The 21,592-nt window shown below is 38.8% G+C and overlaps 1 protein-coding gene across 1 annotated transcript in view; it reads right to left on the bottom strand.

Annotated features, from left to right (window-relative positions):
* The window catches only part of NRK (Nik related kinase), a 315,957-nt gene that overhangs the window by 241,729 nt on the left and 52,636 nt on the right, over positions 1-21,592 (bottom strand). Inside the window, 3 exon segments of the mRNA XM_053916916.2 lie at positions 5,506-5,571; positions 15,883-15,990; positions 16,999-17,222. Coding sequence (XP_053772891.2) covers positions 5,506-5,571; positions 15,883-15,990; positions 16,999-17,222 — 398 coding nt within the window.

Raw genomic sequence — 21,592 nt, 5'->3', positions numbered from 1 at the left:
ACTGGTAATCAGGAAGCTCACAGAATTGGTTGAGTTTGGTCACAAATTAGATGAAAAAATGAAGGCTATGCTAAGAGAAACAAAGGAAAATGTACAGGGAACCAATACTGATGGAAGGAAACTGGGACTCAAATCAATGGTGTCGACCAGAAGGAAGGAAGAAAGAAACATCCAACCAGAAAAGAATGAAGCAACAAGAATTCAAAAAATGAGGAGAGGCTTAGGAACCTCCAGGACATCTTGAAACGTTCCAACATCCAAATTGTAGGGGCGCCAGAAAGAGAAGAGGAAGAACAAAAAATTGGAAACTTATTTGAACAAATAATGAAGGAGAACTTCCCTCATCTGGCAAAGGAAATAGACTTCCAGGAAGTCCAGGAAGCTCAGAGAGTCCCAAAGAAGCTGGACCCAAGGAGGAACACACCAAGGCACATCATCATTACATTACCCAAGATTAAATGCAAGGACCTACATCCAAGATTACTGTATCCAGCAAAGCTATCGTTTAGAATGGAAGGGAAGATAAAGTGCTTCTCAGATAAGGTCAAGTTAAAGAAGTTCATCATCACCAAGCCCTTATTATATGAAATGTTAAAGGGAGTTACCTAAGAAAAAGAAGATCAAAAATAGGAACAGTAAAAATGACAGCAAACTCACAGTTATTAACAACCACACCTAAAACCAAAACAAAAGCAAACTAAGCAAACAAGTAGAACAGGAACAGAACCACAGAAATGGAGATCACATGGAGGGTTATCAACAGGGGAGTGGGATGGGGAGAGAGGGGGGAAAGGTACAGAGAATAAGTAGCATAAATGGTAGGTAGAAAATAGACAGGGGGAGAGTAAGAATAGTGTAAGAAATGTAGAAGCCAAAGAATTTATATGTATGACCCATGGACATGAACTATAGGGGGGGAATGTGGGAGGGAGGGGGTGTGAAGGATGGAGTGGAGTGAAGTGGGGGGAAATGGGACAACTGTAATGGCATAATCAATAAATATATCAAAAATATATGCTGATGATAGTAAGGAACAGTCAGGTACTGTACTAGGTATATTGCTAAAGAGTTGGAAAGAACCCTGGAGATTATCTAATCTAAGATATTTATTTTATAGTTGAAGAAATGGACCCAGGAAAATCGAGTTACATGTATAGTGTCAGTAGAAGATTCAGGTTGTCACCCACTGTGCTGGGTCTTGATAATAAAGGGTCTCGGTCTCTTTATCCGTGTTATCTCTGTGTACATCTTTCTTTGGGAAATTAGTTTTTAGTGGTACCATTATAAATCAGTTCCAACCTAGTTTCTTTTTGCTAATATAGCCTCATATGGGCAAATTCTAAATATCTCTCCAATTCAAATAACAACTCTTAAGTCATGAGACTAGCAGATAAAGGTGAAAAGGAAACTATGTTTTACAAATTTACTGGGAGGAAAAAGAAGAGCAGTACTTTCTTTTAAAACAAGAGGGGAAAAAAAGCAATTATTTGAAATGAGGTTTGCACTTCGCAGGAGATTGGAGAGGGAAGAAAGATAGGTATACAATTAGATGAGGAAAAAAGGAAAGGAAAAGGGTATACATGTTGAATGTGCAACTCAGCTTTCATTTCAATGTGCACAGACCTCAGCAGACAGCTGGAAACCTGCTGGAGAATGAAGACTTGGAAACGAGCTGGAAGACACTGGACAGACTTTAAACAAAACAAACAGCAGCAGGAGATGTGGTTGGCAGCACTGAAAAAGCAAAGGACTCTCTGAATCACTCTGATGTTAAATTTTGAGTAGTATCATGCTTTCATTTTACTGCACAGGATTTGGTACTATCATACATACATACATACATATTATATGTCCTTAACCTAAATAATATAACATTACAAACAATAGAAATTTTGAATAAAAATATATAATAAACATTATACCCAGTATCTCACTATTCATCATTTTTCATGTGCATTTTTTAACATTACTATCAGAGTGTACATATAATATGGAATACTTAACATCTTGAACAAAGTTCTATGCTGCTAGATAGTTTCATAACCATCATTTTTCAAAGCAATGACTGAGTATATGGCCGTTTACTTCACAGTATTTGTACCATTTAGAATTTTTGCCGATTTTTTTCCCAAAAAGTAGCAACAGTAAAAATGATACCAATACTTACCTTTAAAAGATATCTACCACATGCCAAACATTTTTAAAATTACATTTTTAAAATTTATCTATTTCAGAAAGAGAGGACAGGGAGAGAGATATAAAAACCAATTTAAGACAAAAACATCGACTGGTTACCTCCTGTATTCATCCCAACTGGGGATCGAGCCACCAACCCAGGTATGTGCCCTGACTAGAATCAAACCCACAACCTTTTGGTGTATGGGATGATGCTCCAAACAACTGAGCCACCTGGCCAAGGAAGCCAAGCATTTTATATGCTTTGTCAAATATTGCTAATTAGGTATTATTTAGCTCCATTTGTACATAAGGAAATTTATAGTCAGAAGTTAAGTGACTTGCTTAAGGTCATAGTTAATTAATGGCCAAGTAAGCACTGAATCAGTCTCTCTGGTTGCAATGTAGGACCTTTTCTCAACATAATATGCTCCCTTACTGCTAAAAATGAATATTTTTGTGCTTTTTCTATATTTTAAAAGATTTTATTTATTTATTTTTAGAGAGAGTAGAAAAGAGGGAGAAAAACATCAATGTGTGGTTGCCTCTCGCACACCCCCCACTGGGGACCTGGCCTGCAACCCAGGCATGTGCCCTGACCTGGAATCGAACCAGTGACCCTTTGGTTCACAGGCCAGCACTCAATCCACTGAGCCACACCAGCCAGGGCTGGAGATGTTAAGTACACAGTATAATATAAAATAAGTTAGGATATAAAGTCTATTCCACAATCTTGAAAGTGATCATCTCTGGGCAGAATATTGGTATTAATAAAATTACCTAATATGAGGAGTTTATTAGGTACAAATTCCTGAGTACTCACACTCAGAGACCCCACTCAGTATTCTCCCCAAACCCCAGACCACACATCTACCCAAGGTAATTGTTATACATAGCTTGGTTCTTATTTTTCTTTTTAATTGCTGTAAAAGGTAACTGAGTAAATAAAAATAGTAGTGTTGCATATAGGGAGAAAAGTAGTACTATGGTATTATACCTTATATAAAAGCAAAACATATTAATAACCATAACCATAGTACACAAGCTGGCACACCACACAGTGTAGTAGTAGAATATTATTTGAAGATTTATACTGTGTAACTTAAGATGTTTATTGAAAAATCTTCATTATGGTTGTAGTTACATTACTGATTGTCTCCAAAGTAATACAATTGTACACTTAGAGTGGTCAATTTTACTGAATGTGAAATGCAGTTAAGTCCTCACTTAATTTTTTGATAGGTTCTCAACTTCTGATTACATATAATGGAAACCAATTTTACCATAGGTTAATTATATAAACAAGAGTTAAGTTCCTATGGCATCTCATCAACATTATAAGGAAATGTGTCATTGAAGAAAACATCATTATTACAGGACCTGCTGTATACCTCAATAAACCCAAGTTTCAAAAAAAAAAGAAATACCCACAACTCACCTTTCTACCCTCTTGATTTTTCTTGCTTTTATGGCATCACAGCTCTGATGATTACTGATGATGGGAAACCATCTTTTTGTGCTACCTCACCTTACTTTTTCCTTTACCTTTTATAAAGTGAAGTTTTTATTGTTAAGATATGGAGGTGTAGAGAGTTCTAAACCTTTGAATCAAAACAAGAATACACACACACACACACACACTTAAACGCACCCCCTGGAATTACAATGCATATAGCTCCGTGGAGATTATAAATGTGCCATAAAGAAGAGGAACTTCTATGTATAAGGTGTAGGTAGTTGTGCACAACACAGTAAAAATTCACCTACATCACACAAATCATAAATAATCAGTCTGAAATTTAACTGAGGTAACATAAAAAATATATTTCTATCGATATCACATCACTATCTATAGCTCACTGGTTCCTTTAATAGGGAAGGATAAAATGGTTTGAAAAAACTTAGTCAGGAATATTGGCATTCTCTCTGTTCCCTATACTCACCAAAGTTCTTTCTGCTTTTAGGGCCTTTACACAATGCTTTTTCTTTTCTACTAATCAATTTCCATGCTATAAGCACATTTGTGCAAATTTTTAAGGATCTCCCCCATCCCAACCTGGATACACAAATTAGAAAAGAAACCCTTTCCAGGAAGTTGCAGCCTTAAAGGTACAGGTCTTGGCAAGAGGAGAGTACCTTTGTCTGAACTGGAAAGAAGCCCCTTCTGTGGGACCTATATTAGGATACCTCTATACAACACTAATATAGAGGACCTGTGGTCAGTCTAGAGTAAGGATCAACCTAAAGAGAGTGATATGTTTTTGAGGGGCAGGCCTGGAAAAGAGGAACATTGCATTTGTATAGAAACCTAAACAAGATTGAGAAAATATCTATTCCTCACATTAGAGAATGGGGGAAGGGCACTGGATTAAGGTAATAGGACCACTAAAGCACCCCCAACTCCAAACCAGCCTTTAACCTGCCCTGCTTTTGCCTAGAATGCATCAGTCATCCTCCATACTAGGTTTTTGCTTAGATATCTCATATTTGTTCTCCTGGTATCAGTTTACCTAATATTTCCCCAAGGAGGCCAATGCTTATACTTCAATCTAAATTAAATTCTCCTGAAAATAAATAAATAAATAAATAAATTAAATTATCCTGTTGTATGCTTTTATATCCCCAGGAATTTTCTTACAGAGAATATATTACAATTGCAAACATGTTCTTGTTTACTTTTGTGCTTACTTATGTATGTGCTTCCCCCACCCACCCCACACATACTCACAATTAATCATTCACATATCTCCACATCTTAAGACCCAGAAGAACAGGGACCATCTGTTTTGTTCATTACTTTATCTCCAGAGACTGTAACAGTGCTTAGCACATACTGTGTGCTTAATGAATAATCACTGAATAAATGCAGAGGTTTTCTTTGTTAGATTCTTTGGCAAACCCTGTCACACACATATGCACACTTATGTACACAGTATGATACAGAATGCTATGGAAACTTTCCTTTTAGCAACATTCAGTTTAAAAGTTGAATCTGAGTAATTAGAGTGGTACAGAAGTATAACGTAAAACAAGTGATATTTTTATTTTGGTACATCTTATTTGAACTAGTTTCCTTTTCTATTGGTGATTTCATTAATTCTCGGCCAATAATTTTTACATCCTATGTTTGGTTGGTTGGTTCACTATAGATTACCAACCCATTCCTTTTGTAATAATTGTCACAGATGTCACTAAGCTATCTTAATGTGATTCATCTCTCAAAGTTAAATGAAGTGTTTTTTGCATCTGATTTGCAGTGTGGGGTTTTGCCTTGCAGTCATTGTTGTTATTAGAAAAGTGAGAATGAATGCATAATCTAGCTTCACTTACCAAATAGATTCTGCCATAAGTACCTAGGCCAATGGTTTTCTCCAGTGAGAATATTCCAGTTGGATCCTGAAAACATGTAGAACAAAAATTGTCAATTTTCTTGAAAAAATAGGCAAGCATTCAACTATCTAGAATGGTATATTTAATCTGCCCTGCTCCCTTAGAATGGGAAGAACCTAAGTGTCATTTGCCAAAAGAAGAGACATATCACAATCTCCCTGGACTAAATGTAGTTACTTTCTTAAAAAAACAACAGTAGTTGCATATTAATTATCATGAAACTGTAAAATGCATAGTTATGTATAGTTGAGATATGTGCATAATATAATTAGAGACAATATTAAAATAGAAATAAGTTCATTTACTTGCAAATAAAACACTATTTTAATATCCATTTTTGGGGTGCTAACCAAACAGGCAGAAGGTTTAAGTTACAGCAATGATGAATACATATTGGATTTATAAACTATATAGTTTATGCATATAATAGTAATTCTTTTTAAAATATATTTATTGATTATGCTATTAAAGTTGTCCCATTTCCCCCGCTTCACTCCACTCCATCCTGCCCACCCCCTCCCTCCCACATTCCCCCCCCTATAGTTCATGTCCATGGGTCATACTTATAAGTTCTTTGGCTTCTACATTTCCTACACTATTCTTACTCTCCCCCTGTCTATTTTCCACCTATCATTTATGCTATTTATTCTCCGTACCTTTCCCTCCTCTCTCCCCCTCCCACTCCCCTATTGATAACCCTCCATGTGATCTCCATTTCTGTGGTTCTGTTCCTGTTCTACTTGTTTGCTTAGTTTGCTTTTGTTTTGGTTTTAGGTGTGGTTGTTAATAACTGAGTTTGCTGTCATTTTTACTGTTCCTATTTTTTATCTTCTTTTGCTTAGATAAGTCCCTTTAACATTTCATATAATAAGGGCTTGGTGATGATGAACTCCTTTAACTTGACCTTATCTGAGAAGCACTTTATCTTCCCTGCCATTCTAAATGATAGCTTTGCTGAATACAGTAATCTTGAATGTAGGCCCTTGCCTTTCATGACTTGGAATACTTCTTGCCAGTCCCTTCTTGCCTGTAAGGTCTCTTTTGAGAAATCAGCTGACAGTCTTATGGGAACTCCTTGGTAGGTAACTGTGTCCTTTTCTCTTGCTGCTTCTGAGATTCTCTACTTCTCTCTAATCTTCGGTAATGTAATTATGATGTGCCTTGGTGTGTTCTTCCTTGGGTCCAGCTTCTTTGGGACTCTCTGAGCTTCCTGGACTTCCTGGAAGTCTATTTCCTTTGCCAAATTAGGGAAGTTCTCCTCCTTATTTGGTCAAATAAGTTTCCCATTTTTTGTTCTTCCTCTTCTCTTTCTGGCACCCCTATAATTTGGATGCTGGAACGTTTCAAGATGTCCTGGAGGTTCCTAAGCCTCTCCTCATTTTTGTGAATTCTTGTTACTTCATTGTTTTCTGGTTAGATGTTTCTTTCTTCCTTCTGGTCCACACCGTTGACTTGAGTCCCAGGTTCCTTCGCATCACTGTTGGTTCCCTGTACATGGTTCCCTATACATTTTCCTTTGTCTCTCTTAGCATAACCTTCATTTTTTCATCTAATTTGTGACCAAATTCAACCAATTCTGTGAGCGTCCTAATTACCAGTGTTTTGAACTGTGCATCTGATAGGTTGGCTATCTGTTCCCTGCTTAGTTGAATTATTTCTGGAGCTTTCATCTGTTCTTTCATTTGGGCCATTTTTTTTTTGTCTTGGTGCGTCTGTTAATTAAAGGGGCGGAGCCTTAGGTATTCCCTGGGGCGGGGTAATGCTGCTTGCTGCGCTGTGATGCTATACGTGGGGGAGGGGCCGAGAGGGAGCAATGGTGCTTACTCCCCTCTCCACCAGATTTCAGTCACTCCCTACCCACAGTCAAATTGGGCCCCTCTGGTGCTGGTTCCCAAGTGGGTGGGCTTGTGCCCGCTCTAGGCCCCTGTGGATCTCTCCAATGACCTCTCCTGTGAGGCTAGGAGTTTCTCCTGCTGCCACCCCAACCCCCATAGGTGTTTTCAATTAGAGGTTTTAGGCTTTATTTCCTGGCACTGGAGCCCTGGGTTGCATGGTCTGCTTTGCTCCCCCGCTGTTCGTCCTGGTTTATCTGTGGGCGAATGTGGGGCCGCCGGGTGCTACCCGCCGCTCTGCCTGCCCCACTCTCCGCCACTCTGAGTCCAGCCCTCTTGGTTTATCTGTGCGCAAATGTGGGGCTGCAGGGTCTGCTGCTGGTCAGACTGCCTGCCCCGTTAGTCCCTTGTCCCACACTCCGCCAGTCTCGGTCCCGCCACGTCAACTCGAGTCCTCTCCGCCTGGCTGCCCATCTCTGCCCCTCCTACTGGTCCAGAGGAATGTTTCTTTTTTATCTATTTGGTGTCTGACTTCCAGTTCTGGTTGTGCAAGGAGGCGCAGTGTGTCTACGTACGCCTCCATCTTTGTTCTCCATAATAGTAATTCTTTTTTTTTTTAATTTTTATTTTTATTCAATTACAGTTGTATGCCTTTTCTCCCCATCCCTCCACCCCACCCCAGCTGAACCCACCTCCCTCCCTCACCTCCACCCTCCCCCTTGGTTTTCTCCATGTGTCCTTTATAGTAGTTCCTATAATCCCCTCTTCCCACTGCCCCCCCCCCAGCTATTGTTAGATTGTTCTTAACTTCAATGTCTCTGGTTATATTTTGTTTCCTTTTTTCTTCTATTTATTATGTTCCAGTTAAAGGTGAGATCATATGGTATTTGTCCCTCACCGCCTGGCTTATTTCACTTAGCATAAGGCTCTCCAGTTTCATCCATGCTGTTGCAAAGGGTATAAGCTCCTTCTTTCTCTCTGCTGCATAGAATTCCATTGTGTAAATATACCATAGTTTTGGGATCCACTCGTTTGCTGATGGGCACTTAGGTTGCTTCCAGTACTTGGCTATTGTAAATTGTGCTGCTATGAACATTGGGGTGCACAGGTTCTTTTGGATTGGTGTTTCAGGGTTCTTAGGGTATAATAGTAATTCTTAAGAAATAATGTCATCTCTAAATAAGAATAACAAAGCAAAATTAAGGCACTAAAAGTTTATCACTTAAAAAAAACTAGGCCTGACTGGTATTGTTTGTTTTTAAACTAATCTTTGCATATATTTTCATGGCACAAATTATCTGATATTTTCTTTGTCTGAAGCCTAAATACGGTATCACAGAAGACAAAATACAACATGTTTATGGGTATATTCCTAAGGCTTCTATTCATCCTTGAACATTGTCTCCTTACCTTAAAATATGGATATTTCTTTCTTGTTCACCACAAAACATTTTTTTGAAAAATTTTATCACTGCTTAAACTTTTAGCCTAGCAGCTTATTTTGCTATTTTATCAAAACTTAGGTATGAGTATGTGCAAGTTTATACACAAAGTGGTAGCAGTGCTGGCAAATTCTAGAAAATTCATGTGCCTTATAAAAAGCAGATTTTGCCCTGGCTGACGTGGCTCAGTGGATTGAGTGTCAGCCTGCAAACCAAAGGGTTGCCGGTTCAATTCCTAGTCAGGATACATCCCTGGGTTGTGGCCTAGTCCCCAGTTGGGGCTGTTCAAGAGGCAACCACACATTGATGTTTCTCTCCTTCTCTTCCTCCCTCCCTTCCCCTGTCTCTAAAAATAAATAAAATAAAGTCTTTTTAAAAATAAAATATAATGCACATCTTATATATACAAACTTTGTTTAATCTTGTTTGAAAACATTTTTATTATTGTGACAAATATGAGCTAAACAGAAAAACTATTGAGTATATGCAGTGTATATACTGAAATTGCACAATCCTTAAAACTGGTGTGATATTTGTATAATCTAGAAACACTGTCATAGAAAAATGACACATCTCTGGGATTACTTCAGTCAACAAGTATTCAACTGGATAGAGTCAGGAAACTGCCATTAACTATATGATTCTGGGTAAGTTGTTTACATTCTTTGGGACTTATTTTTAACATATATAAAATGATGGTGCTATGCTATGTGATTTTATAGCTCTAACTCTACCATTCTATACAAATATTATAAAATACAGATATTTCCACTGAATTGATACAACCATTTTTAGAGAAAACCACAGCCTATTTTTCTTAAAATCATCATCAAAATCAGTCCTGGCTGGTGTAGCTCAGTGGATTGAGCACTGCCCCGCGAAGCAAAGGGTCTCCAGTTCGATTCCCAGTCAGGGCACATGCCTGGGTTGCAGGCCAGGTCCCCAGTGGGGGGTGTGCAAGAGGAAACCACACATTGATATTTCTCTCCCTCTCTTTCTCCTTCCCTTCCTCTCTCTCTAAAAATAAATAAAATCTAAAAAACCATCATCAAAATCGATGTCACAATATGCACAATATCATTACAAATAAATGTTCAGGAAATATACTCCCAATGAAAATTCAAAAGTTACTTAAAATAATCATTTTGAGGATTCAAGAGAAGTAAATATATATTATTATAGTGGGTGTAGTATCAAACATATCATTGTTTTTATAACTCACTGAAATATTTATGAGAAAAAGTTAACCAACAAAGGAGTTTCTAAAGTTTAATTTGAATATTTTATTACTATAGCATATTTCTCTGCAAGACATCGATGAGGAACATATATTAGAAATTATTAATTCTGGAGAGAGAGCATTTGGCCAACTGTTAAAAGAATCAAATATGCTAACTGATTCCTATCAGTAAATCATTCTTTGTTATATTTAAGACTGCATTGTAGATGAAAAAATATCATACATTAAAGAATTACTGAATTATCTGAACTTTATTTCTGAATCTTCTGGATGTTTGAATATAAACACCTTAAGTTTCCTTAATCCTTTTTCTATCAATGATATAAGTACCTTGCTCATGAATTTCAAACTCAAGTATCTAATTACTAAAAAATATATATACTAAGGAAAAAGACAGGGACAATAAAATGCATGTAGAATTTTTGATGGTCTTATTTTATCCATATTTACATTGTATAGAGAATTTGTTCTGCTCACAAATGACCAAAACATTTTAATTCTCCTCATGCTCACATTTAATTTTTAAAAAGTTAAAAAAAATGTTCTTAAAGGCAGTTCAGCGTAGTTTTCATTTATTTTAAGAGTATTTTTCATTAGTTTTATGAGATGCTTTTCATTCCCCATCTTCACACTAGTATCTTCCAAGACCAAATGATTGTCAAACGGGAAAAAAAGGAGAACTATTCTAATTACTAAGTTAATATTATTCACTTTCTTTTGTCAAATTTCACACTGAATTATAGTCAGAGAAAGTTTTTCTGGGCTCCCAAGGAATGAAGCATTAAAAGGGAACTACTGTGTTTGGTCACTGTGAAATTAAAAAGTCTACATCAGAGGGGTCTGCACAATTATTTGGTATTCTCCTCTGGTCTACCACACCAAGATAAGAAAACCAGAAGAGAAAAGATATTTATATCTATGACTGCTATATCAATTTGGAGATTATTTGGTGGTTTGATATACTTTGGTGTTCCATTTGGTTAAAAAAAAAAGACTCGTACTCAAAGAAACCCCAATTTATAAAAGTTTTTCTCAAAATAAATTACTACAATATTTTTAACAATAAAATGTTGGGAAAATACTTTATACTTTGTTGTATTTTTCAATGTGTCTAAATTACCTGCTACAATTTACAAGTCCTAGACTGGTTGTCCCGCTGACACCTAGTATTTTGGGGACTTGTTTCTCTCTTCTGAATTCAAGGAGAGGGGACAAGGATAAGCACCTTGGTGACTAATTTTATTAAGGGGAGGGTTGGGGGTAACAGGAAGAAAAAGAGCCACTAGAAGGCAGAGTTTACTGATCCTGGAAGAGACTTAGAAGCAGAGGCTGATTGACAGAACCAAATACAGCAGAAATTAAAAACAACAAGGAACCATTAAATGGTCAATATAGGAAGCAATAAATTTCAGACTTAAGGTAGTAATGAAGCAGACCTGGGGAAAACATTCCAGTAGTCCAACAGCTACAGGAAGGAAAGAGATTGTACATGACCTGGAAGGAATAGCAGAGGCTTTCCTTCTTTTGTTTTTAACATTTTTTAAAAATAACAATTTTATGAAAAGTATTTGTGGAGAAAGAACCTGAAAATAGAAGATATAATAACACTGTAAGTTCCAGAGTGAGTTTCAGAAATAGTGGAGGAATGGACTTCACAATTCAAGCTCAAAATTTAGAGAAATAATCTCTTCTTCTAGACCAGTGTTTCTCAAACTGTGGACTATATAGACTCTCCCTACATGGGATCATCTAGGGAAATTTATTTAAAATAGAGATTCCTGTCCCTACCACGGAATTATGAAATTGGAATTTCTGGGGATGAGTTCTAAGACACCCAGATGATTCTTGTGCACTATTCTTGTGCATTAACATAAAACGCACTGTTCTAGAAAGTAGAAAAGTCTGAGAAAATAGATTGAAATACAGTGTCATGCTGAGGTGATGCTCTAGAATATGTGATGGAGAAGATCCTGAATGTTTCAATCCTTGTGGACAAGAAGGTAAAACTGCTTGAAAACTGGGGCTTTAGGGACTTTGTAAAGTGGGAAGTGTGACTGAGTGTGGAAAACATGTTTGGTCTGGCTGTTGGAAGACTGGGAGAGCTGCCATTTCTATTTAAACATAAACCTAATGCAATTTAAATACAGTTTTGGAACCTGTGCTATTTCAGATCACCTCTGTTGTTAGTGTCCTCCAGGCCTGTCTAATTCTGACCCCAATATAGATTAGGACTACACATGGCTATGTCAAATACCAAGGCCACAGCCATGAAGAATGTCATTACCATACTGGGCACAGAAGGCAAAGACGACTATCATAATGAAGATATGACAGATTTGGAGATAGTTTCCAGTTACAAGGATTCAGCGGCATAGTCATTGTGTGTGTATGTGTGTATACACACATACAAAACTCCAAGTATTGCTGGCAAGCAAGGTGGAAAAAATCCACGTGCACACACAGACATATATATTTGAATTTTTTTCCAAAAAGAAAGCAGAAACCACTAATCTTTGTATTTGTTTCATTGCCTGTAGGAAATATTTATTCAATAGTCAATCTGGAAAAAATTACAGCGACCCAATAAATAGCAAACAAAAATATAGTTGACTTGTCATTTCTGATTATTAACTTGGCTCTCTTGTGTCTCTAACTTTAGTGTATAATGCAAAAAATTATAAAATTCCTTCACCCCTTTCCTGCTTCCCTAAGTTTCACTCTTGCTTACTATTTTAGGTTTTTAAAAATACCTACATAATAACAAAAATTCCCCCAAAATACCTGTCCACCACTTTGTTTAAATCCCAATTTGCACAGCAAGCCTGACCTCTCTCAACGTTCTGGGTCCTCTTGTCCTTTGGCTGGCCAGCCCTACAAAGGACATAATATATCAATCTTAAACCATACCTGTATTTAATTATTTTATACTCTGCAAGACTTTATTTCTCAACATGAATCTCTAAGGTCTGAATCACCCTTCATTGTCTGGCAGTTGCCAAATTGGTATACTTGCTGTTGGCAGATGCCAACTTTCTGACCTTCCTTTTAAGGAAACTTATGAAAAGGGTTCCCTTCACATGCAGGTTTCTTTGCTTTCTGTATCATCTTTACTTTTTCTCAAAATGCAAACTTCCAAGGAGCTAATGTAGATGTTGTTTGACCTCTTCATTTACTTTTAGTTCTTCAGAGACTCAGAAAATAAGTCAAATGCAAAGAAACTCCAAATCACTAAAAATAATGCCCCAGTGACCAAAGTGGCAGTGAACTATTCACATCCCTAAAAATGTGACATTTAAAAAAAATTGTAAAGGGGGTATTACTTTTATGCTAGATTTCTTAGAGCTGGATGTTTGGGGAGGGGATAGTTATGTATAAGTTGTTAAGATGAAGACCTTCACAACGAGATATAAAATTACTCCTGTATAATAAAAATTTAGAAATTGTTAGAAGTTAAGGACTTTATGAGACTTTCATCAGGTCTGTAAAATGAGGGTATGCATAAATGCTTGGTTTTGTGTCTTATCCCTACTGCTACATTAAAAATATAACCAGAGACATTGAAATTAAGAACACTGTAACAATAGCCAAGGGGAGTGGGGAGGGGATAGTGGGGAGAGGGGTCTATAAGAGCTACTATAAAGGACACAAGGACAAAATCAAGGGGGAGGGTAGAGGTGGGGGAGGGAGGTGGGACTGGCTGTGGTGGGGTGGAGGGATGGGGAGAAAATGCAGACAACTGTAACTGAATAAAAATTACAAAAATAAAAATTAAAAAAAATAAAAGCTCATCACAAGATAAAGAATATTAAAAAAAGATCTTGTCTTTCTCCCCTCCACACCACCATAACCCCCAGAAAACTGATATTCCACTAAACTACACTGTAAAGTTTGCAGCCTTTCTCCTTATCTTCTCTGCTCTCATCAAGTTGTTATGTCCCTGGGCCATGACCAGTCAGTTAGTCTGGACTATTTCCCCCCATTTTCCTGTATGGCAAGAAAACATTTTCTTCTTTCCTTGGGTTTCGAAATTCCTGCTCTATCATTTCTATGAAGTCCTTCCATTCCCCTCTCTAGTCAAGTTTAGAAGAGTTTGTTTCAGTTTGCCCATCTGTAGTTTCACATATTTGCCTTAGTTTGCTTGTTTTCCTCCTTCTCCCACCATACACAGATAATATTGAAGGAGGCTAACATTACATTCATTGTTTTAACACTTTTATTTGGGAGCAAGTCTAGTCAGAATATGAAAGTTCTTTTCAGAAAGGAAACTACCAATTGAGTTCTACATATTCATGTATGCACTGGATACGTGCAGTATGGAAAAACATTTAATCATTTAACATTCTGTGACTTTATTTTATGAGACTTCATCAATAACCACAATGCCAATATTTTAATTCAGCATGCTTATTAAAGGCTAAGAACAATTTGCTAAAATGTTATACATGTACATTACATCCTCATGCTCCATACCATTCTAGTGTAAAATTATTTAGGTGAGGCGTGGATAGTGCCCTATTTTTTATGTACAGGCATCTATCATCATCAAGACAATCTTTAAATGCCAAATATGAAAAAAATTAAGGCACTGCATCTTTGAAAAATCCCATAACCTCAAGATTAATATTTAGTTCTTCCCAACACAAGATCATTACAGTCCATGCACGCTTATTTTATTTCAGAGTGTCCAGGGGCCCTTTGCATTCAAGAGAGGGTTCCAGTTAAATGCCAATATAAAAAGATAACTTTAAAAAGGGATTTGTTCTGGATCCAGTATCTGCCAGAAACCAGATGCCAATGGAATAAATGGTGTTGCTAAAATAATTAGTTTAGTAATAACAATGGCAATAATAGCTCATCAATCAATCACAACTTTGGAAGAAAACTGAACATTCAGAAAAAGGAGAATCCACAAATGAAAACCATGAAAATGGGTTAAATCTAGTGAGCTAGTGAGAGAAACACTTGTTTTTAAATTGGGGTGTGCAGAATTCACTTCTTTGAGTGGCATTGAGGTTTTTTGCTTCCACAATACCAAATCAGCAACAGTGCTCTAGCAGAATAAGGCTTTAGAAAAGTGTTTTTAGAAAGGCCAGACAAGTGAAACTCCAATGCTTTAATTTTCTAGCCCACTGTCACCTACAAAGTAAAGGTCATTCCTCAAGTGGGCATCTCTGCTGTCCAAAAACAAAAAAGAAAATAAGAGAGAAATAGAGAGGGGGAGGAAGGAAAAAAGGAAGGGAGGGAGGAAGGAAGGAAGGGAAGAAGGAAGGAAGGAAAGAAAAAGAAAGAGAAAGAAAACGGAAGGAAGGGAGGGAGGAAGGAGACAGAGCTGAGAGAAAGAGAGAGAGAGAGAGAGAGAGTGAGAGAGTGAGGGAGGAAGGAAGGCAGGCAAAAAGAGAGGGAGAGAGAAAGAAAAGAAAACGACGATGGGGTAGGGGTGACAGGGAGGAGTGCTTTGAAGAAGCCATGCTTCGTCGCCCTCTTTGGCCTCTCCTGGTAGGACAGGTACCGGAGCGCCACTAGACAAAACGAGACACATTTAGAAAATGTCCTGCTGTTTAGGGCCTGCATAAGCACACCCTATTCTCCCTCCTCCACCTCCTCCAGTCCCTTTGCCTTTCCTTGAGTTTGGAGCAGCCAGGGAGTCCAGGGGGCACTTTTTCCACAAGCCCCCTCTCCACCCAAGCACCCGTGGTTCTGTCGTAGTTCTAGCCTAGTCTAGCTTTTGGACACCTGTAGCCTCCCCGGGTTCTCAAAACCCAAAGAAAGAGCAATTTATGGGCAATGGGTTTCTTCTACTCACCGGCAAGTGACCCAAGTCCGTGATCTCCTTGTCCCTCCAACCTCCAATTCCCGCCATGGCTTCAAGTTGAATGGGAGTGGGCGACTGATTTAGGTACACTCCGGGTGTCTGAGGTGGAGGCAGTTAAGAAGTTGAGGGATGGGGGACGGAAGAATGGGGGACCAGGATTTGTGGCGTGGGAGATAAAGGAGGAAAACTAGGGAAAAGAGCTAGGAGTGGAAGAAGCAAGAGTGTAAGAGGCAGGAAGACAAGTTTGGTTAAGGTGCCTGAAATTCCGTCTCCGAGACCAAGAAGCTAGAGGAACCTAGAAGTTAGAAGGACGCTCCGCTGGCAAGAGCTCAGCGTCTGCCTGGGCAGAGTGGGTAAGTTTCAGGGTGGGGAGGGGGGCGGTGCAAGGAGTGGGGACCACCCCCAGAAGCAGCTCGAAGGGGATTGGTGCAGCGTCACATCGCTAGGTGTGCAGCCCCGCCACGTGGAGGCGGGCTGGGGGCCAGGGTGGGGCACTGGAGCAGGGAGGTGCTGTAGGGCCATAACAATTTGGGAGTCAGCCCCTCTCGGCCTCCCCCGTCCTACTGCCCCCTCCTATCTCCACCCCTGAGCCCACTGCCCCCGCCCCCGCTGGCGAGTGTTCCACAGGAAACTTATTCGAGGCAGCTGCCAGCCCCGGAAAACCGGTCCCAGCCCGCAACTCTCCCAGTCTGGGACCCACAGCTCTGCGACAGTTCAAACAGCCCGCGCCCCCATCTCCCCACGAAACCCTTGGCGACTTTTCTGGTTGTCTATTTTCTCTTCTAACCCTCTGATTTTATTGTTCCATTTATTGCAAAGATTCAAGTTAGATCAGGAAATCATTTGCCACTAGGTTAGAGGTCAGACCTAGGCAAGACCCTGTGCGGGAGGGGAGAGAGCACTAAATACGCTGCAGGGCTACCGCAGTTTGGCTTTGAAAGCCTATAGCCCAGCGCACACTGCACGGGAACTGGGCCGCAGCGAAGTCCCCTGGAGGCGGGCCTCATCTCTTCTGGCGTAGAGCTAGTTGGTACCAGGCCCTGACCTCTCAGTCGGAACCGCACCTGTTACAGGTGCTGGGAATTAAGAGAGACAAGTCCCCGCTACTCCGGTCCTAGGTTTGCAGTTCATCGTGCTCTCAAAGCAGACAGAAAGTCCCTGCGTCCTTCCTGGTCCCCAGCATTCCGGCTGGGTTTCATTTATTCGCTCATTTGTTGCAAAACTTTTCCCTGCGCGCAGACTCTTCGCCTCCATTATCCCACTTTCAAAAAGCAGAGTACCCGAGGCACGGTTTAAAAGAATCTGACAAATGCGTTTCACCCTTTTGAAGACTTTATGGGAAATGGAGTCTGTGCTTAAAACTAAACGCATTCTAAATTACACTTAAACTGCGAAGAGCACTTTAGAAAAATGTCTCGAAGCTGCTTACTTTTCCTGCAGCGCACACACCTTTCACACACCCGCTGTCCTGCACTCCAGGGTCGAAATTGATATGGGGCGTTCACTTCCTTCTTTCTTTTTTAACTAAGAAATTTTTACCTTCTCTAGGAATATTTGCCTAAACAATTCTTCCCAACGACCTGGAGCTCACCATTTCTGACCCGTGCTTCCAACCTTTGTAATTATTATTTTTATATATTGGTGTATTTTGTTTATTTCATATCTTTTTCAACTTCTGAGTTTGACCTCGTTACATTCCTTAACTTCCAGGCTCATTGAGCTCTGTAATCACCACAGCCTGTCTGAGGAACCAGGTCTGGCTAAATAAAGAAAATCTTCTGTTAATGTGTGTGGAGAAAACCAACTACCACCTCTCCACAAAAAGAAATTCGAGTGTTCTAGATCGAATTTTTAACGTTAATTCAAATATGAATGCAGAAACTATATATTCCAAGAATTCAAATCTTGACAACTCCACTGCACAAAATCTTGCCCTTTTAAAACAGTGTAAGAATTCCTGGATGATCATTAAAACTCTTCTGTATCTTGCTAAATGTGAATGTGAAAATAACATTTCATAACAATCTGACAGTAACCAGAGGGGAGGAGGGAGGGGGTAATGGGGAGGAAGGGTTTTCAGGAACAACTATAAAGGACACATGGACAAAACCAAGGGGGAAGGTGGAAGCAAGGGAGGGAGGTGGGTTTGGCTGGGGTGGTGGGGATTGGGGGAGGGGGAAATGCAGACAACTGTAATTGAACAACAATAAAATAATTTTAAAAAAGAAAAATTATATTGGCTGGGGTGGGGTGGAGGGATGGGGAGAAAAGGCACACAACTGTAATTGAATAACAATAAAATTTTTTTAAAAAAAGGACAAAAAAAGAAAAAATACATTACTGGAAAATAACATTTCATAATTACAGATGGGCAGGTGAGTTAGTTAATAGAAAGTTATTCTTTTATAAACATATCTAATTTTTAGAAATGAAGACACGGAGTCAAGAAGTACAACATTTAGAGGAATTCTGAGATAAACTTTGCTAAAGGGAAGAAGTGTTCCTAAGTTAAGACTTTTTTTTTGACAATGTGGTCTGCTGAAGTTAGGGTATAGGGAAATGCCCTGTGCTCCACCCCCACCACTCCACTGCATTGCAGAGATTGTTTAAGCCTGTGGAAGGGGACAAGTCCAGACCAGGCAAAAAAATCCAGGCTATATCATTGGGATCTCTAGTTGCAAGGCTTCCTTGGAGGCTAGCAGCTTCATGTCTCCATAGGGATTAGTCCAATGCAGGTTTGAACCCCTTTCAGGGGTGGAGAGGAAGCTTTAGGTGTTTGACTGGAACTGGACAGATAACCTACACATTTTAAAAGTGCATATTATTTTTAATGAAAAAGGAAGCAAGGAAAATCAGGAAAATGTGTTTTGTAAACTGGCATTATGGGAATGTTTGTGGCCGGTTTAGGGAAGGTCACAGCAGACCTGAAGGCAAATAGATGGTCTCCAAGCATTAGGCTCAGTCCAGAAAAAAAAAAAAATCTTGAAATAGGGTACTTACTTTCCACTTCAGCATTTCTTTTCCCTTACCGCTGACAACCATCACTTTCCCTCCCCTCTTTCAAAGCGTTTTTTTTCTTTCTTTCATAACCTCAAACTGCATAAAAATAACAGTAGTCCATCCAGGGTATAGGAACTTGTCAGACTGTGTTTTACCCAGAAATAATTTCTCTGCCAACACTTTATGTCCCATATTTATCCCATCTCTTTCTCTTCCATTCCATTCTGTTATCTTAAGGTCTTGAGTGCATTGTAAAGTTTCTTGGTATTTTTTTAATATCTAGAATTTGTTGAGTACTTGCTACATATTCTGGGCTAAGTGTTTTTGTGTATATTATCTAATTTAATTTTGTCAAAAAATTCTTCCAGGTTAATTCTTCCTTAATTAGCTCCATTTCTTAAGCAAGGAAATTGAGGTACAGAGAGATGAAGTACCTTGTTTAAGGCCTCACAGCAAGTAATACCAGGAACCTGGCTTCCCACTCAGGCAGCCTGACTCCAGAGCCCACTTGTCAATGACTGTTGAAGGCCTGGTGCATATTTTGAGACTGTGTGAAGAAGAGCCAAATTCAAAAAAGCTTCAGGGTAAGTGAGATCAGATGACATTAGCTAGGTCCCTGAGCTATCCAGTTCCTTTTTACCACTTTCAGCCTTCAAGCCCTCCTAGCAGAAATAACAAGAGCCATATAAAAAGAAATAGCCAGGCGGTGAGGGACAAATACCATATGATCTCACCTTTAACTGGAACATAATCAACAAAAGAAAAAAGTAAACAAAATATAACCAGAGACATTGAAGTTAAGAACATTGTAACAATAGCCAGAAGGGGAGTGGTGAGGCGATAGTGGGGAGAGGGGTCTATAGGAGCTACTATAAAGGACACAAGGACAAAATCAAGGGGGAGGGTACAGGTGGGGGAGGGAGGTGGGTTTGGCTGGGGTGGGGTGGAGGGATGGGGAGAAAATGCAGACAATTGTAACTGAATAAAAATAAATAAATTAATTTAAAAAAAAAAGAAAGAAATGGAACCCAGTTATAGCCCAAGAGTAGGCAGTGACCTGCCTGAGCAGAGATTACCTAGTGGATCATCTCACAGGGAAAAATGGAATTCAAGCTTAAAAATCTTCCAGAGGAAAAAAAAGCCATCAATTTCCAATGCTTTAAAATTATTAAAATCCATTCCCATTCCTTATAGAGAGGGTTTTTTGTTGTTGTTTTTGTTTGTTTGTTTTGGGTTTGGTTTTTTTTTTTTTTTTTTTTTTTTTTTTTGGCTGAAAACAAACCTTAATTCAGTGCAGACTTGAAGGAAGTTGTGTTTTTAAAAATGGTGTTTAGCAGACCTGAGATGTTAAATGGCAAGGTTACAGCCAGTTAGCTCAGTTGGTAGGTGTACTATAGACATGGTGCCAAAGGTACAGGTTTGATCCTCCAGAGGTCCAGTGTGCATCTCTTCACATATTTGTCCTTGATAACACCTCCCCTCTCTACATCCAGCCACCCTTTTTTGCAAAAACAACTCTAAAATCAGTACTCATGTCTCTGTATACAAAGATCTGTATATTTGTTTCTTATATAAATTACTAATCACCATAAAATGGAGAAATTATAATGCAAGAACATGTGTATGTTATGAAAAATACAGATTCAGAAGATTCTAGGTTCCTTTTTCTTATTTTTTATTTACACATTTATGATTGGCAATATATATTTTAGACATTTTACAAATGAATCTCATATAATGTTTCATTAAATATTTATTAAACACTTATACAAACAAAAAGTTCTTTGATTTATTGGTTTTCCTCTACCTTGATACCTCATGTTTAAATATGAGTACAGTATCATGCAAACTTCTAGTAGGGCAGGTTTGCTATCTACATTACTGGTCTTGGGCATGAATAGTGAAATAAGGTTATATAGCAATCTTATTAAATACTTATTTTTGCACATTTGTGGTTGAAACCACTCCAAGTCCAATATCTCCCATTACATCTGTGAGGGACTAGGGCAGATTATCTCAAAGACACTCAGGAAGTTCTTGTTGAGGGAGGGACCCCCTTTGGGAACCAATGAGATACAGGACCTTCTTAAGGTTTTCTTTATTATTTATGGAGACACCTTTGCAACTGTAGGATTTCTGCCACAGTCCTCAAAACTCTTGCTACCAGTTTTGATTTTTTTTTTATATGCCACTCTTCTGGGGACAAAGCAACAAGCCACCTTATGTTTCTCAAACTAAAGGTCATGAAGTGTGCCTTCTGACCATAGTTTGCAAAGCTTCTGTCACTTGTTATGGAATGCTCTTAAGCTCAGCATGATTTGAGCTATGCTTGTTTCTAAAATGGGGTCTGGGAAATCTGATCTTAGCTGAACACAGGTCTCACATTGCTACTGAAAATTGGAATGCTACTCTATAAAAAGATAATTTTTTATAAAGAGAACTAAAACATGGGAATTAAAACCAAAAGTCAAATACATTTCTAACTTTGGTAATGGGGCTTCCTTTTTGTCTCAGTCTTTTCATTCTTTGGAAACCATACAATCCTAGTCTTGGAATTCCCAACCCAGCTATTTCAGGGTAGCTACCCTCCTTCATCCTTCACAAATGGGAACAGGAACACATGTATCTTGAAGCTAATGAAGTGTATGCTTCAAGATACCTCACTTGCACTTCTAAGGTCCTGGGAGTGGTCTTAGAATTC

This window comes from Desmodus rotundus, chromosome X, assembly GCF_022682495.2.
Source record: "Desmodus rotundus isolate HL8 chromosome X, HLdesRot8A.1, whole genome shotgun sequence".
Classification (NCBI taxonomy): Eukaryota; Metazoa; Chordata; class Mammalia; order Chiroptera; family Phyllostomidae; genus Desmodus; species Desmodus rotundus.
This window is presented reverse-complemented; position numbering and strand designations above follow the sequence as displayed.